A 19,680-nucleotide genomic window follows, 5' to 3' on the forward strand; every position below is an offset into this window, starting at 1 on the left:
CCAGTTTTACATTCATTAAATGCCTACTATGTGCAAAGTTTTGTGCTAGGAACCGGAGAGCCTCAAAGTTAGTTAAGATAGGGGTTCTAACCTCTCTGTAATGGGGAGATAGGTTCATAAAATTTAGAGCCAGGTGGGATTGAAGAAATCATCTAGTATTACCCTTTCATTTTACAGATGGAAACTGAGGCCCAGATAGGTGCACTGACCCAGAATCACACAGGTAGCAGAGAATAGCATAGTAGGGTTTTAGAACCAAGGACATCTGACTCTAAATTGACTGTTCTTTCCGTTGTACTATATTGCTTCCCATGACAACATACACAGATTAAAATGTCTCCTTCTCTGTATGGAGAGACATATATTTTTAAATGGGTTCTAGTTCCAGACTTCCACCAGCAAGATGCATAACCCCATGACAAACTATTTTTTCCTTCTGATTCCAAACCTCCTCTTCTGTGGGAAAGAAATCTAGTCATTTCATTAAGACAATTTTTAAAATGATACATGAGGCAGCTAGTGGCAGAGTGAACAGAGCACTAGGCCTGGAATCAGGAAGACATTTCGTTCAAATTTGGCCTCAGATACTTACTAGTTATATGACTCTTGGAAAGCCATTTAATCCTTATTTGCCTGTTTCTTATCTGTAAAATGGACATAATAATAGCACTTCACTCCTAGGATTGCTTTGAGGATAAAATGACATAATACTTGTAAAGTGCTTTGCAAACCTTAAAGTGCTATATAAATTGCTTATTATTACTACTATTACTAGTAACTACCACCTCAACTATGCCATTTACTTAAATTTTCCAAACCCTTCGTAAAAATGAAAAGAAATAATGGTTGGCACATTATTTGCTTACCACAAAGATTTTCTAGTCAACCAGAACTGCAAAGGAAAGTAGAAACCAGATATTTGCATTTGAATTGAAACTAGAAAATCAAAACATTTCTTTGAAAGTCCCTAAACACTTTATAATTGACATTTTAGTAAGAATTAGTATTTGATAAATTCCTGTTTTGAAGTCATTCTTCGTTTTGTACCAGTATGCCCCCCCTAAAATGTTCATATTTTAAAGTAAAATTAAGTATTTCATCAAAGGTGCCCTCCCAATTCTTTTTTTTTCTTTAGATTAGATTTAGAATTAACAAGTGAATTTTTGGTTGTGAAACATTTTTAAATTCTATTATTAGCATTTTCTTGTACTAATTTCTTGGTATTTGGTTTGTAAAGGTTTACCTGTGAATTCCCATTTGAGGTGTAACATTAATAAATGCAGCTCTTTGTTCTCCAGAATACTGATGATTCATATTTTGGGCCCTGCATTAGAATTAGAAGGAAATTTTTTGGTCCCTCTTCCATTACACTACAGAATTACAATACTTGTTCTTTTTGTAGTCTGACATAATTCTTGATAAATAAGCAATTCCTGATTGCTTATGAGGGGTCATTTTTGCATAAGGTAGGTACCATTTTATGCCTCCTGGACAGCATATTATATTACTATTTGTACCTGTTTATTTTCTCTGCTGTGCTCTAATCCATTGGTACAGTTACATGAGCATTAACTATATTCATATTTTCTTACAAAGTTTACATGGGGATGAATGTACTGACCCTGTTCAAGGTACTAGAGGTAGAAATAGGTTAATTCTTTTTTTTCTCTTTCCCAAATTGGTTCATTTATTCTCTATTGAATAAATCTCATTTTGATTTAGTAGCTATGATGTCTTAAAGCATGGTGAATGGAGGGAGTACTGGGTTTGGAACCAGAATTGTCTCTGCCATTTAGTACCTCGGAGACTTTGGGTAGGTGATTTAAGCTCTCTGGGACTTAATTTCTTCTTCTGTAAAAATAAGGAGGTGGTTCAGAATGCAGCCCTTTGAAGTGGAAAGAAACTTCTTTTGGAGTCAGAAACACGTGCTTTTCAAATCCTACGTGAGCCTTACTACTTGTGTGACTTAAACTCCATGAGTCTCAGTTTTGTCATCTTTAAAATGTAGGAGGTTAGACTATATAGGTTTGCTTCCAGCCCCAGATCTGTGATCCTACCATCTCACACTATGCATTTTAAGTCATTATACTTATAATGCATATTGTAATGTACAGGTATAGTTTCATATGATTTCATTGGGTTTTTAATTATAATCTGAATTTGAGCGTTATTATTTGTTTAGTACAGACAAATCAGAAAGTAAATTTAGAGAAGTCTGTTTTATTTTACATAGGAAAATGGTAAGATGTTTCCAATTCTGTTCTGTTATGTTTTGTTATTGTTTTAATTTTGTTATTTGACCTATATATTTACTTTAGTTTTACAAGAGAATTTTAGAATATATGATCATGAAGCATTAGTGTTTTTTAATTCAAAATTAACCTCTCTTCACTTGAAAGGTTTTCATCATGTAGTTAATATTAGCCATCAACTGATTTGAATGGGTATTGCTGACTAAAGAGACTTTTATTTTCAAGGTATGGTCAGATTGTTAGCTGTATCTGTAAACCACATTCTATTAAATAAATAATTTTCTCTTATTTTTCAGGCAACATCCAAGGAGCAACAATAGTAGATGCCCTAGATACTCTCTTTATAATGGAAATGAAAGATGAATTCAAGGAGGCAAAAGAGTGGATTGAAAAAAATTTAGATTTTAATGTGGTAAGTTAAATATAAGTTAACATGATTATTTGTTCATTCTACCCTTAAAACATGAGCTGATATTTTGTAGTAAAGTGCTATGGTGTTATACTACACCCTAGCAGTAACAAATCATAGTGCAATTCTTATATCATCTTTCTCAAATTGGTTCATTCCCAAATAGGAAAGTTGCACTTCTGAGCCTGCCTTCCCTACTTCCCCCAGACATACGCATGCTTTGGGGTAGACAAAACATATCACATTCATAAATAAACTAAACTTTGCCCTTACCAAAGAAGAAAAAAGATGAAACACCAGTGGATCAGAATTTTAGCACTGATGAAATAAAATCAGAACAGAAACTAGAAGTATTAAAGTCAAAGCATATCTAAGAAATTAGCCTAATGAGAATAACCATGAAGTAAAATCATAATACTTGCTTTTACCTAATATAATTTCCTCATTAAAGACTAAGCTGGTGTAAGTGTAGCTAGATGGTGCAGTGAACAAAGTGCTGGACTTGGAGTGAGGAAGTCCTGTGTTCAAATCCCCTCTTAGTCACTTACCAGCCATGTGACCTTGGGCAAATCACTAACTCTCAGCCTCAGTTTCCTCAGCTGTAAAACAGAGGTAATAATAGCACCTATTGAACAGAACTATTGTGAGGATCCAATGAGATCACATGCAAAGTGCTTTGTAAAAATTAAAGCTATATATAAATGCTAGCTCCTATTGTTAAAATGTTCTCAAAATCTGCTACATAATTTACTGCAACACCCATAGCAGCTTCCAGCTCAAGGAAACAAAACAAGAACATATTAAATTAAGACAACGAAGAAATTTTTTTAAAATTACTGTATTGTGATGGTTACTTGAATTCAATTTTAGCTAGCTTTGTAATTATGTAGATAGTCTACTCCCTTTAAAGCTGAAAGCTTTTTCCATTATCAGAAATCATAAAAGGGAATTAAAATTGAGATTTAAAATCTAAAGAAGAGGAAGACATCCTTATGAAGACAGTACTTGAACTTTAGTTCCCTAATTTAGAGGGAAAACCATGCTGGCCTGAAAAGAAGCAAAGTAGCCTAGCCTGACAAGAGTGTTGCACTTTGGGGAGACAGCTAACACCCTTGCCAGATTATATTAGAAGGCAGCCACCACTTCTCTGCCTCCTGGTGTTAGGTAGCTCTTCATATATGTTTGAGATATGGTGAGCTGACAAGCATATTTGTTTATGAAATAAAATTGTGAAGTTTCCTTTTGAATAACTTTTCAGTGAGGCAGATAATAGTTTTATTTCTTTTTTCTGCTGTAGTATATAAGTAGTTCCCAAATAAGTTAATCCTAGATTTCCCCCTAGTTAGCACTTGAGTAGCATTTTCTAGATCTTTTTTTTAATTACAACCATAATGCTATTTGTTGTTAAAACTTTAAATACTCTTATAGTGTGATTTCCATCTCTTTCCCTCCCAAAAATATAGACTATGTTAAGAATGAATTTTTATCAAAAAAATTTCTTTATAAAAACTGACTTAAGCAAGGCAAAAATGTGTTTCATTTTCAATGAAAATTTGTTATTGCATAGACAAACACATTTTTCTTGGTTTACGAATGTTAAAAATTTTTTAGCAGAAGTAAAAATGGGAATTGTATTAGAAAGAATACAATTGAATTTGCATTTTTTTTACTGTAAAGGGATATTTTAACAAGAGGGGCTGTTTTGGCAAATTTAGTATTTCCTAGATAATGAAAATGCATATAATAAATGCCCTTCATTGGTTTATACTACCAATAACTGAAACTCATTGAGTTTTAATTATAGAACAATAACCAGACTTTTTTGCATTATCATTAGTACAAAGTTCAAATAACTTCAAAAGTTGTTCAAGATCATAGGAATGATATGTACCTGGGAGTAGAAGAGATGGTTTCACAGTAAGTTCTCCTGGTTAACAGGAAGCCCCTACATGAAAAAAGCAGAAAGAACATAATATGTATTCTAACTCGAATGCAAACTTTGTTCTGAAAGATTAGGTACAAAAACTTCTTCTCAATAATTAAAATTTGTCCTGGCAATTGAACATCCTTCTATTAATTCCAAGAGAAGTTTCCAAGTCACCAATCCAATTCAAAGAAGGAAAAACTATAAGAACTAAGAAATTAGTAGTTGGAGAAGAGGAGTCTTGTTTTCAGACAATAACCAGACTGTGTTTGCGTTATCTTTTGTTTGTTTGTTTGGTTTGTTTTTGGTGAGGCAATTGGGGTTAAGTGACTTGCCCAGAGTCACACAGCTAGTAAGTGTTATGTGTTTGAGACCAGATTTGAACTCAGATACTCCCGACTTCAGGGCCGGTGCTCTATCCACTGCACCACCTAGCTGTCCCTTGCATTATCAATAGTACATAGTTCAAATGACTTCAAGAGGTACTTAAATTCATAGGAATGATTTGTACCTGGGAGTAGGAGAAACAGTTTTACAGCATCTTTCATCAGTGAAATCCAAAACTGGAGGACAGATTCAAGGTCTGTGCTATAATGAATTCTGCACTGGAGAATGGTCAATTGAGGCTAAGTATAGTGGTTAATGTTAATTATGATTAACTTAGCTTCCCTTTCATGTCTGTGTTCCTATTCCCAATTTGTCTCTCTGTTCTTAATCGCTTTTCAAGGTTTATGCCCTCAATAACTGTGAGTTCCTCTTTCAGCTTTCTCCATCCATCCCTTTCACAGAAAAAGAAATCAGCAGTTATTTTTTGAGTTCTTGCTACATGCAAGACACTATATATTGTTCAGTATGAAGAATAAAAATTAATATGACACTGTCCCTGTCCTCAGGAACTTTACAATGTAGATCAGAAGTTCTTAACCCTGGGGCCCTTGGGCTTTTTGTTTTCAATAGTTTGATAATGATATTTCAATATAATTATGTGGCATTTAAAAATTTTAGATATAATTTCTTGGTAATTAATCATTTTATTAATAATGTCAGCATGTGTATTAAGAAAAGGATGGTCATTTGACCCTTTTTCTCAAACCAAAGGCCCTTCATAACAGAGGGCTCACAGTTTATGTGCCCTTGGAAGAGTAGGTGTTCTTGAGAATGTCAATCAATTCTGACTGGTTAATAACTAATGGGAATGAATATTATAATAAGGGGTTGAGCTATATTATTACAGTGACAGTCTTGCAGTATAGGACTTGGATCACCCAAATCTCAATCAGATTATCAATTTCCATATCACCTGTCTGACAAAAGGGAGGATCAACATTTTCCCCAGACCAATCTGAATAAACACAATGAGAAGGAATCCTCTCAGCGCCAACTTAGAATTTCTTTTACTGTCTGATTAGATCTTGGCCTGGGTAAATCTTTAAGAAAGATTTCCTGCAGTGATTGACTTCTAGATGAGGAAAGAAAAGGAGAAAAAACTTGGTTCTGATTCAATAACTAGTTATTAAATACAAGACAGAAATAATCATTTCTATCAGTTACCTTTGTAATATAGGGAGCTAGGTAGCATGAGGCAGCTAGATGGTATGGTGAATAGAACTCTATACTCAGAATCAGAAAGACCTGAGTTCATATCCTGCCTACTTACTAGCTGTGTGACCCTGAGCAGATCACTCAACTTCTCAGCCTCTTTTCCTCATGTATAAAATGGGGATAATAATTGCACTAATCTGACCAGAATTGTCAAGAGGATCAAATGAGATAACACGTAAAGCATAGTGCTATGTCAGCTGTTGAATTGTGCTTGGATTTTACCAGATTGCCCAAGGGAGTCTGTGGCACAAAAGTGTTAGGAATCTCTGGTCTAGATAAAAACATGACCTAACACAGGTGGTTAACATTAAAAGACAAGCACAAAATCAAGATAACAGTGGAAGAGATATCACAAAATAGTATGGGGTTAATTATCATAGCCATTATAAGAAGGGAGAGGTTATTTCAGATTGGGATGATCGGAAGGAAGGGTTTGCTAAGAAAGTGTGATTTGACTTAGGCCTTGGGAGGATAGAAATTATAGTAGCTCACCCATATGTGACATTTTATCAAAGCAAAGCCTTTACAATTATAAAGCATACGTTACATATCTCATTTATTCTTCATAATAACCCTGTGAGGTAGAAAAGAATATATTATTAACTCCATTTTATTAATCAGGAAACTGAGGACCAAGTTAAGTAATTTCCCCAAGGCCACATGTAGTAATTAAGATTACAGTGATGGGGCTAGGGCTTGTTTCCTAATTCTAAACCCTACAATCATTCCCCTATTGCCATGCTCCCTCTGTAAGCATTTATCAGTTCATTCATTCATTTAACACATGCTTATTAAGCATCTGTTTTTGAAGGAACACTGGGCAGGATGCTAGGAAATTTAAAAAATTAGATAAGAATATAGTCCCTGCTCTCAAAGTCTGTTAGAGAGATGTAGAGCAAAGTATTGTGTGAGGTAGTAAGGAGGAAGACAGCTAATGGAATTAGCAAAGCTCATGTGGGCAAGAGCATGAGTTAGTCTTTAAATTAGGTGAAGCGGGAAAAAGAGGAAATTCTAGGCACAGGGAAAAGCATAAGCAAAATATAATGGAATTATAGATTTAGATCTGGAAGGTACTGTGAAGCCATCATGTCCAACATTTAGAGAATCAGAGAAGTTAAATTACTTATCCCTGATCACACATTAATTATCACAGATTAGATTTGGACTTGGAGTTTCCTTACTCTCTACTCTATTTGCCATATCCTACTGCCTGGCATGGAAATTGGAAAGCAAAGGAAGTGTTTGGGGGTCAGTTAGGTTAAAATATTTATGATGAGATGAAGCTAGAAATGTAGAGTGTTGTCAGATTGTGGAAGACATTGAATACCTGACAAACAAGTCTACCTTTTACTTGTTAGGCAGTTAGAAGCTACTGAAGATTTTTTTTTTAACCGAAGGAAAGAGTTACGTAACTAAATAGATACAGAAGAAAGATAAGGACATCAGTAGTATGAAACATAGATTGGAGGGATGAGAGTGGAGGTGGAAAGACCTGTTAGGACATTATTGTAGTAGTCCAGGCAGATGATGAGGGCCTGCACTGAAGTCTTATAATGGTGGAATAGAAACAAGGTAATGGATTTGAGAATTGATGTAGAAACAGAATCAACAAAAATTGGTGAAAGCTTAATTATGAGAAGTAGATAAGGGAGAAGAGTCAAAGGTAACACCAAGTTTTCATACATAGGAGGCAAGCAGAGTCAAGGCTAAATAAATATTTAGGAGTTATTTGCATAAAGGTGGTAGTTGAAACCAAGGAAATGAATGTGATTTCCAAGGGAGAGAATATATGGAAAGAAGAAAAGATGAACTAGGACAGAACCTTGAAGATTGTAAAGGTCATACAACTAGTCATTGTCTGAGGCAGGATTCAAATTTATAGTTTCCTGACTTCAAGTGCAGTGCCATATCCACTGAACTACACAGATGGTATAAAAAGTTGGTCTAACCTTAATTTCTACCACTCAGCTTTCCAATTTTCCCAGCAGTTTTTGTCAACTAGTGAATTTTTGCACCAGAGAAGACTGTCTTTGGTTTTATCAAATACTATTCCACTGTATCCATTTACTTCTAAATCTTGTTCTTAATCTGTCCCAACGATTACTTTTTCTCTTTTTTTAACCAGTACTAAAATGTTTTGATGACTACAGTACAGCAGTACAGTTTGAGATCTGGGAATGTTAAGTCTACTTCATTTCCATTTTTTTTTTGGTGAGGAAATTGGGGTTAAGTGACTTACCCAGAGTCACACAGCTAGTGAGTATTATGTGTCTGAGGCCAGATTTGAACTCAGGTCCTCCTAATTCCAAGGCCAGTGCTCTATCTACTGCGCCATCTAGCTGCCCCCTTTCCACTTTTTAAAATGTGGTTCTTGAAATTCTGATCTTTTGCTCTTCTAGGTGTTTTTTTAAAAAAAATTCTATCTATAAAGTAATCCTTTGGTAGTTTGATTGGTATGGCATTGAATAATATTGTCATTTTTATTATGTTAGCACAGCCCAACCATGATCAACTGATAATCTTTTTAGTTATTCAGACCTACCTTTCTGTAAAGAGTGCTTTATAGTTATAGTCTAGAATTCTTTTGTTTGTCTTGATAGTTACACCTACTAATTGTATTCATTCTGTAGTTAATGGATGCAATTTCTCTTTCTAGCTTTTCTTATTGGTTTATGTTGGTAATATACTGAAAATGATGATTTCTGTGAGTTCATTTTACAATCCTACTGTTTTACAGTAAAATTCTAATTAATTTCTTAGCTGAATCTCTAAGATTCCCTACAAATGTCATGATCATCTTCAGGAAATGATTATTTTCTTTCCTGTTTTAGCATGCTTATTCCCTCAAATTTCTTTTTCTTGTCTTACTTGTTTTGCAAGCTTTTCTAGAACTATATCAAATAGTAGTGGTGATAATGAAAATTCTTACTTTATCCTTTTATTACAAAGATTTATATGCTCTCCCTCTGCTACATGTAATGTTCAATCTTAGTTTTAGAGAGATGCTATTATCACATTTTTAAAAGGTTCATTTTATTCCTATGCTTTTAATATTTTTATTAGTAATGGATGTTGTATTTTGACAAAAGGGCTTTTTTTAATCTATTGATAGGATCTTAGGATTTTTGTTGTTTTTGTTTTTAATATGGCCTCTTATGTTTATAGTTTTCTTATTATGAAACCAATCGTGCAATGTCAATATAAATCCAGATTTTATTCAATATTTCTGCATTGGTATTCATTAGGGATATTGGTATATAGTTTTCTTTCTCTCTTTGTCTCTCCCTGGTTTAGGTATCAAGACCATATTTGTATCATAAAAGGAGATTGGTAGGATCCTTTCTTTTTCTATTTTTGCAAATAGTTCCTATAGTGTTAGAATTAATTGTTTTTTGAATGTTACTTAGAATTCACTTGTAAACATATCAGGTCCTTTTTTAAAAAATTGGAAATTCATTCATAATTTACTCAATTATTTTTTTCCTGAGATTGAGTTATTTAAATTCTCTTTTTATACTAATCTGGGCACTTTATATTTTTATAAATACTAATCCATTTCATTTGCTATTTTGTTGGCAAATAGATTCCAATAATTTCCTTTATTTGTTGTGAATGCTGATTTTTATTTTTGACACTGATAATTTGGTTTTCTCTTTTTCAATTGGATTCACAACATTTAACTATTTTTAAGGTTTTTTTAGCAAACTCCTAGTTTTATTTCTCAGTTCAATGGTTTTTATTTTAATTTTATTAATATTTTCTTTGATTTTCAAATTTTCTCTTTTTTTGTTAGAGATTTTTGATTTGTTGCTTTTGTAGTTTGTTTTAGTTTCATGCTCAATCATTGATCTCTTCTTTCTCTCTGTTGTGAATATTGGTGTTTAGAGATTAATTTTCCTGTCAGGACTACTTTGGCTGCATTCCAAAAGTTTTGGTATGTTGTCTCAATGTTGTTATTTTATTTGATGAAATTATATATTGTTTCTATGACTTGTTCTTTATCAATCAATTCTTTAGGATTTAATTAACTCATCTCCACATAATTTTAAATCCTTTGTTCAAAGGCCCTTTATTGATTATATTTTTTATTGTGTTTAGTATTTCTGATTTTCTATATTTATGTATGAGGTTGATTTGCCTTACTCTATGGTCAATTTTTGTAAAGTTTCTATGATCAACTGCATATATTTATGTTCCTTTTTATTCCCATTCATTAATCACTGGAAAGCTAACATATCTAACTTATCTAAAGTTCTATTCAGCCCTTAATTGCACATTGAGGTCCCTAACTGTTATCAAGTTGCTGTCTATTTCTACCTTTAATTAAATCACTTCCATATTTAGATGCTATACCATTTTGAGATTATATATTAAATATTGATATCATTTAATTGGCAGCATGAATAGTATAATGTAATTTCCCTCTTTTTCTCTTTTGACCAGATTTACTTTTACTGTTGCCTTTTCTGATATTATGATTTTTAACTTGGCTTATTTTAGTTTCCCTGAAATATAAATTCATCTTCAATCCCTCAGTTTAACTCTTTGTATTGTTATGTTTCAAGTGTGATTTTTGTAAGCAGCTTATTGTTGGGCTCTGCTTTCTAATTCATTCCATTATCCTCTTCTGTCTTTTGTTTTCTGGGTGAGTTCATCCCATTCACATTTACATTTCTGATTGCTAATTATTTTCCTACATCATAATTCCCCCTTCCTTTACATTAGAAAAGGTGGTGGAAGAAAAGGTTAGTGACCAATACTAGTGATCTTTAATTAAAGCAATATGTTTCTACTTTATTTCTCTTACTCTTTTTCTGTCACCTATACCTCATCATTGGTTCTTATGCTTTCTTTGCTTCCTTTAATTCCATCCTTTTGATCCATTCTTCTAAAGATGAAGTTTGTTTTGTTTGTCATTATTCTCATCCCTCTTAAAAATTTCCTCTTTCTCTGCCTATTTTCCTGTTTAGTTGAATGTTTCATAAGCCAAACGCTTTGCATATGTGTATGAGGGTAGGTGGTGGAAATGGGTGGAGGTGTGGCTATGTGTATGTTTTCAACCCTCCTTTTTTCTGGTTTAGACATGACTGAAGTGAATGTGGTACTCAAAGATCTCCTATTCCACCTGGTTTTTTTTGTAATCTTCTCATACAATCCAATTGTGAGGAATAGTAATTCCCCTTTTTCATCATTTCATCTCTGCCTTTTTCCTTCTCTTTTCCCCCTTTTTTCCTTCTCTTTCCTTTCAAGACTACCTCCTCAAAAAGAAAAAATAGCCTTAATCCCTCAATTTCTTATCTAATTCATTTTTTTTTTACTTAAAGTCATGAGGATTCTGAAGGACAATTTTCTCTTTTTTTCAATTGGTAAAATGCATTTAATTTTCTATGTTTCTCATGACTCCTGTGTTTTCACTTCAAAGTTCCTACTCAGGTGGCTCTGTCTTTATTCATTCTAGCTGCTTGCCATATTTTTTTTTATTTGATTTGAAAGCCCTGTATTTTGGTTATGATTTTTCTAGGAGTTTTCATTTTAGAGTTTCTTTGAGTGAATTCTTCCTATATCCACATTGTGTTCTGGTTCTAATAAATCTAGGCAGTTTTCATCTGTGATTTTTTGAAATACTGTATGAGGGGCAGGGTTGGACATGGTTTTGAATACATCTAATGATTTTTAAAATATCTCTGCTCAAATATATTTTCCCACATCTGTTGCTTTTGATAGCGAATACCTAAATTTTCTTCTATTTTTTCAGTCTTTTGATCTTGTTCTCATATTTCTTAGTGTCTCATGAAATTATTTCTTTTTGGTCTAGTTTAGTTTTTAGGAAGTCTGCCAATTGTATATTTTTTTTTACCTTCTGTCCTGAGCTATTTTATTCTCCTATTAATTTTTGCTCAAGAGATCTTATTTTATTTCTTATCTCTTACTTGTACTCTTATAAGTACTCTTGTATTCCTTGTGGCTAAACCATTTTTTTTTCCTTTCTAAGGCTCTCCTTAAAGTTATTGTAGAGTTACTCTCTTCTATTGTTTTTCTTCTTGGGCAATTGTTGACTTAATACTTCTTCCATTATCTTGGATGTCTTCTTTTATTTACTCATACTCTAGACTCATTTTCTCATTTGGAATTTTGTTCTAGGACCAGCCTCTACCCTGTCCTGCTATCTTAGATGAGGTTATCAGGCCCTGTTTTTTCTGACCTCTCTTTCCTGAGTTCCTGCCACTGACTTCCACTTCCTTTGTTATTCCTGTGCTTAGAATGTCAGCAGGTTACATCATCCCCAATCAGAACTCTGCAATTGACTTTACTTGCTTAGGGCACTGCAGTGGTCTTCTGTCTTCCTCAGATCTTCCTTGATCAAGGTGTTAGATGGTCTTTTGTTTCCTCCTATGGTTTCCCCAGTCATGGTGCTGTGACTTTAGTCCTCCCTGGGTTTCCATTTCCAACCCCTCTAGGACTTCCCAGACAGACTCTGAGTGGTCTTCTGTCCTCGCTAGGGCTTCTTTCATAAGGGCACTGGGTTGTCTGTGCCCCTTAGGACTTCCTTGAGCAAGATGCCTGGCCAAAGAAGAATATCTTCTGTCCTTCCATTCCTCAAGGCAAAGCATTGGGCCTCACCATTGGAGTATTTTTGGTTTTCCCCTTCTGTTTCAATGTCTACAACTTCTGACTATCATTTATTGTTGTTGTTGTTGTTATTGTGCAGTCCTGAGTTGGTTGGAGGTGCTTACTGACATTTCTTTTTAGATATCTTGGTCATTGTTCAATCTGATCTTCTTTATCATTGCTGGGGTGATAAAGTGGGAGAATGGGTCTCTATATGACCTTTAACCCAGCAATCTTAACCAGAAGTCCATTATTAGCCCAGTGCTATTTAAAACTTTTATTCCTGACTTAAATAAAGGCCTGGGTGGCCTGCAGATAACTCAGAGCTGGGAAAGATAGCTCAAATACTGAATGATAGAAGTAGAATCAAAAAGTTCTTGACTGGCCAGAGCATTGGGCTAAATCTAGATACAGATAGGGATAAGGATTGGAACTTTGGTTTCACAGGAATCTAAAGCCCTTGATGAGGACACTATCAGTGGCAGACTATGCCTTCTCTGCCAACCACATTCTTAAAGAATTGTCCAAAGCACAAAGAGGTTAAGTGAATTGCCCAGTCTTTCAGCCAGTATGGCAGGACTTGAATCCAGGTGTTCTTGATTCCAAGGATAGTTCTCTATCTGCTGTATCATGCTTCAGTGCATGCTTAATCTATTAAGAGAAAATTCAGTTAAGAATAGGTATAAAACTTTACAACTGGGTACAAAAAATAAACTTTATAAGGATATAGTGGTTGTAGCATGTTTACTTACATAGCAGTTTGAGAGTTTGAAAGGTTTTTTTAGTGAACTAAAAGTTCAGGAGGTCAACAATGTGATATGGCAACCAAAGAATGAAATTCAGCTTTCAGGTTGCATTATGAAGGGCATGATTCTTCTGTACTTTGTCCTAGTCAGACTACACATCCAGGAGTATTGTATTTGTTTCCGCAAACCACAGTTTAAGAAAGATTGGTAAGCTGGGAACTGTCCAGAGGAAGATAGGATGGTTAAGGACCTTGCATACATGACATCTGATGCCCAGTGGAAAGGACTGAGTAGGTTCAGCCTTCAGAAGAGAAGATTCAGAGGCAAGATGATACTTGGCTTCAAGTGTGTGAACTATTGTCATGTGGAGGAAAGATTAGACTTGTTTTCTTTTGGCCATTAAGGGCAGAACCAGGAGCAACAGGATGAAGTTTCAAAGAGAATAACTCATAGCTAGGATTTATATAGCACTAAGGTTTGCAATACTTTTTACAAAATATTATCAAAACATCCCTGTGAGGTAGGTGGGTGCTATAGATAATGAAACCAGATCACAAAGAGGTTAAGCAGCTTGCCCAGTATCATATAGTCATTGTTTGAGGCAGGATATGAACTCAGGTCTTTCTTACTCAAGAGTCTCACACTATCCACTGTCCCACCTAGCTACCTCATTTAGATTTAATGTCAGGAAAAACTTCCTAACAGAGCTATCCAAAGTAGAATGGTCTTTACTGGGAGCTAATAGTTTCTCCCTTATTGGATGTCTTCAGGCAGAGGCTGGAAGAACCAACAAGCATGACACAGTTGTTGTAGTTCAGTCACTTCAGTAGTGTCTACCTCATCATGACCCCATTTGTGGATTTCTTGGCAAAGATACTGAAATTATTTGCCATTTCCTTCTCCAGCTCATTTTGCAGATGAGGAACTGAGGCAAACAAGGTTAAGTGACTTGCCCAAGGCCACATAGCTAGTATGTGTCTGAGGGCACCGTCTAGTTGGTACTGTAGAGATTCCCTTTTTGGATATGAATTGGGCTTAGTGGTTGTTAATGTCTTTTCCAATTCTAGAATTCCATGATTCTTTGCAATGGTCAGTCAGCAGATGATGCAGGGAGGTCAAGTAGGTTGAGAACTTCAAAAACAATGTTGGATTTGGTAATAAGGAGGTTATAAGTGATCTCTGAGGGACAAATTTCCATAGAATGGTGAGGAAGGAACAAAAATTTCTGTGGATTGAGGAGAATGTGAAAGTGGTTAAGCAGAAGCAATGAATATGGATAACTTTATTGAGACATTTAGCAGTGAAAGGGAAACAAGAGAGATGAGCAATGATGTGGAAAAGGAACAGTGGAAGGAACATTGGAATGGAATCCCTGAAGACACCCCAAAAGGTTGGAAAAGTAGGTTGGAACCAGATTGTGGAAAAAGTTATCTGTAAGGCTGTTTAGAATTTAATTTGTAGGCAGTAGAAAGCTGTTTAAAGTTTTTGAACATTTGAGTGATTAAAAGAGAAGAAATGTGAAGCACTTTGCAAACCTTAAGGTGCTTTATAAATGCTAGTAGTGATGAGGTTGATGATGATGGTGCTTTTTTAGAAATTTTATTGTGAGGAGCATAGGTCTTAGAGCTGGAAGAGGTCTTAGAACATCACATTCCACTTCCCTCTCCCATTTTACAAATAAGGAAACTGAAGCTCAGAGAGATCAGTGATTTGCCTACAAAGTAGGAGGTTGAGACGTAGTCCTGACATTAAATCCTGAGTCACTTCCACTCTCCTGTGCTACCTTTTTGTATTTGTTATTTATTTATTGGTGTTTGTTATTTATCTTTTTTCCTGCTATGCATTCTTTCACTCCTAAGAGCCTGTGTTAGATGGAAAGAAATAGTAGTAGGTGCTTAATAAATGTTAGATGACTAACTGACTGATTAGGTCACAACCATATCCTGACATCCGATTCAATGATCTTTGAGCTAAACTCACTCTAGACAGAAGACCTTTCTTATTAGCCATTTCAATATTTATTGTGTCAATCCAAACTCTACCCCTAGTAAGCAACATGGGGTAAATACTCACTAAAAGCAAAGGAAGAGAGGATAAAACAAATACTTCAATTCAACTGATTCCTTGTTATTTGTTTTTTGTCACATAGCTTGGCACAACTATTTTATATTTTAATTTAGGTAGAGAGGAGTCTCAAATATTTGTTCTAAAATATTTTCTCCATATACTCTACTAATTAGAGATTAATTCATTTTAATAGACCTCTGTTTGGGAATATAATATTCCTCCATTGACTAGTCTGGAAACATTTTTTAAATAATCCACAACTTTTTCTACCAAAGTTATTTGTTTCTTAAAACCAATAATTTGCATAAACATTCTTCCTATGTTCTGTGCCCCCTAGCTCAGCCCTTTATTTATCTCCACTCCTCTCTCTTTTGCTTCTAATCCCTATCTACGATTCTTTAGCCAAATTTAAACTCTAGAGTACAGTTTAGGCTGGAAAGTACTATCCTAGCTTTCCCATTTATTAAGGTAGGGCATTTTTAACAAGGCATATTACACTGAATACTTGAAGAGTCTACAATTTTATCAGTTCAGATGTGGGTACTTCTGTACCACTTCTTACGTAAGTATTGCTTAAGACATAAAGATTAAGTGTTTTGTCCAAAATCACAAGCCAGTAAGTGCCAGGATCTAGATTTGAATCCAAATCTTCCTGACCCTAGACCCAGCACCCTGTATTACCACTATGCCTACCTCTTAACTATATATTAATAATAAGGGGAAAAAATCCTGTAGTTGTTTGGGTAAGTCTTTTTGTTGAATTCTTTCTCCTTTTCTTTTACTCCCTTTACTCCAAAACACATAATTCTAGTGTTCCTTGTAGATGTAAATGATAACAATAACAATAGCATTTATATACTACCTTAAGGTTTTCAAGGCACTTTGCAAATATTATTTCCTTTGGTATTCACACAACATCACTGAGAGCAAAGTGCTATTATTACTCCCACTTTATAGATAAGGAAACTGAGGCAGATGGAGGTTAAGCATTGTGTCCAAGGAAATGTCTGAGGCAAGATTTGAACTGGAATCTTCTGGATTCCAAGTCTAGTGCTCTATCCACTGTGTGCCTAGATAACTTTAATGGTATCACCATTTACTTATAGTATAAAGGCTGTATTTGAATGACTAAATTTTGTGTATAGTAGATACTAATAAACATTTGTTGAATTAAATTTTAATTTAACTGGAATAGTGACATTAAATTATTCAAAGCCTTTTAGGTTGTTTGGGGGAAATGTTAGGTAACAGTTTTAAGCATTGCGCTTACATATAATTTAGAGATTAGTACCTACAACTTTACAGTTATAGAAGAGAAAAAGGTATACAAAATGAAATAAATATTGTATTGGAATCCCAGAACAATATAGGGCCTCTTCAATGAGATCTATGGTTACTTTAAAAAGATTTGCCTTACAGTCCATTTATATAGGAAACACATGGCTAAAAATGCCCATTGTACAGATTATGATATGTAGTTTAGTGACCAGCCTATTGAGTTAGTACATTTATATATCTGAAACAGACATTGCAGATGAACAAATTATAGCAAGAAGAAAACAAGCTAGGTTGAATTTGGGAAACTGCACAGTGATTTTTAACAATCACAAGCTCTTCTCCAACACAAAAATCCATCCTTTAAAAAAAAACCCACAAATATGCTACTGGTGGTCTTATATTTTTGCAAATCTGAAAGCGGTCAATCAACAGGTATTTAATATGTCCTAGGCAAAGTGGTTTTACCTCTCTCAAGTCTGTCCCCCATTCCATTAAGCTACTAAACTGGTTTTCCTAAAGCTACAGGTCCTACCATGATTCCCTACTCAATAAACTCTAGTGGCTCTCTATCACCTCTAGGATCAAATACAAAGTCCTCTGCTTGGCATTCAAAGCCCTTCATAATGTAGGACCTTTCCATCTTTCCAGTCATCTTACAACTTACTGCCCCACCATGTACTCTACAATCTATTAACAAATTATATCCTTGCTTTTCCACAGACAAAATACTCCATGTTCTTAGCTCTAGGCATTTTCTTTGACTCTCCCCCATCCCTGGAATGCTCTTCCTCCTCATCTCTGCCTACTAGCTTCCCTGGCTTCCTTTAAGTGTCAACTAAAAACCTGTCTCTTACTGGAAGTCTTTCTAATCCCTTCCTTCTGTTAATTATTTCCTAATTGTTTTGTTTGTATATATTTGTGTGTTTGTTGTCTCTCCCATTAGATTGTGTGTTCATTGAGTATAGGGATTGTCTTTTGCCTCTTTTTGTAATCTCAACATTTAATACGGTGCCAGGCACATAGTAGGTGCTTAGTAAATGTTAAATGAATGATTTGAGTAGTGTAAAGGAAATGAGGACACATGATTAGAACAGATTGTGAAACTATAGATACACAGCCTGATTGCTACATTGCTTTCCCCAGAGTGAAATACAGTACCTTGGCTAGATCCTCTGGGGATGATCTGGGGGGAAACAAGGGCAAGAATAAGGCAGGAGATATGAAAGCTGTGGATGGATTGCTATATCCATTGATGGAATGAGCACTCACATCAGTTAAGTCACAGATTTAGTTAAGTAAAGAAACATGAATACAAATCTTCTTTCTTTGTGGACCTTGAAATAATTGTTCAACATGATATTGATCTGGCACACTATTGTGGCAACATGGAGAAATACAGAGGATCTGTAGTTATTTAAAGGCATCGTAACTCTTAGTGATTTAGTTATTTCTGTATAAAGGATAACTAAAAATTGCATGGTTGAGCAGAAAATAGATGTTTAGATAAAATTGCTACAGTGTGGAGAAAAGAAAGATTTCATTCCTAAAATTACTTGTTTATGCTATTGCCTATCAAAAAAAAGTTTTTGATTTAGTAAATTCTCCAAACAACTGATGGCCATGTTTGTAATTTTGTACATCCTACAAAATGTTTTGGTTGTTATATTAGATTTGTGAGGATAATAAAATTTTGACTCATAGGAGCATCGAGGGATATTCAAAGGCTATGTTCATGGAGTGCTATGGCATGTCCTGCCCAACTAAAAGGCTCTGAAAACAGTTCTCCCAACCAGCCAATTATATGTTGGACCAGCATAACTAATACAGACAGGCTCATCGCTAAACGAGTGATCATTTGATGATTATTTACTTTAGCCCCAGCAATTCACAATTACAGGTTATATTTTTATTGCACTTTAAAGCTTACAAAGTATTCTTCCTACAGCAGTCCTGTGAATTAAGTAATATAAGGAGCTTTAAAAATCCTCATTTTACAGATGAGGAAGCTGAGGCTCAGAAAAGTCAAGTGACTGGCCCATGGTCATACAATTAGTAACACGACCAGAACCCAAATCTCCTGACTCCAAACCTATATATATTCTTTCCTATATTTATGGAAAGTTGTTATGATTTCCTACTGAATAGTCAGGTTATGATTTGTATTATAACCTATACTAATAAAATAACAGATCATATGATTTGAAGTATTCTGGTAATAAGACAGTTTAAATAAGTATAGAGGTTTGTACAATTGTTTCAAAGAATTAGCACAATTGTGTCAAATTACTCGCTTTGTTTCACTGGGACAAATCACTGCATTTTCTTGAAACATTTAGATGTTTACTAACATTCTGTAGAATAAGAGAAAGATCACTGAGTTTGCAATCAGAAGTCCTGAGTCTAAGACTTACTGTTGTGACTTTGGGTAAGTTATTTAACCTTTTAGGGCTTATTCCATCATCTGTGATAAAGTGATTTAAAAAGCATCTTGTAATTATGAATTGTTACACTAATAATATACTATACTAAATATACATCGTTTCTAAAACTAACATTCAGGGGAAAAAACTCAATATTAAACTAAGGCTATATATCTCATTATGATACCAAGAATTCTATGTCTTTTCCCTTTAGGATTTTGTATGCTACCCAGTCAGTTAAAACTCAAGTTTATAAATTCTTATTAAGTAACTTTATTCTTTTGCTAATTTAGATGCTGAGTGAGAAGTTTTACATTATCCTTATTAAGGTTTTGTTTGATATTTTTCTTATTTTTTATTAATAAGATTTTAT

The 19,680-nt window shown here is 34.4% G+C and overlaps 1 protein-coding gene across 1 annotated transcript in view; it reads left to right on the plus strand.

Moving 5' to 3' along the window:
- MAN1A1 (mannosidase alpha class 1A member 1) overlaps nt 1–19,680 on the plus strand; it is a 173,135-nt gene that overhangs the window by 50,168 nt on the left and 103,287 nt on the right. Inside the window, exon 4 of the mRNA XM_020971639.2 lies at nt 2,549–2,664. Within this exon, the coding sequence (XP_020827298.1) occupies nt 2,549–2,664 (116 nt within the window). The remainder of the gene's footprint in view (nt 1–2,548; nt 2,665–19,680) is intronic.

The sequence above is a fragment of the Phascolarctos cinereus genome, unplaced genomic scaffold, assembly GCF_003287225.1.
Source record: "Phascolarctos cinereus isolate Bilbo 61053 unplaced genomic scaffold, phaCin_HiC Scaffold_5;HRSCAF=322, whole genome shotgun sequence".
Lineage (NCBI taxonomy): Eukaryota > Metazoa > Chordata > Mammalia > Diprotodontia > Phascolarctidae > Phascolarctos > Phascolarctos cinereus.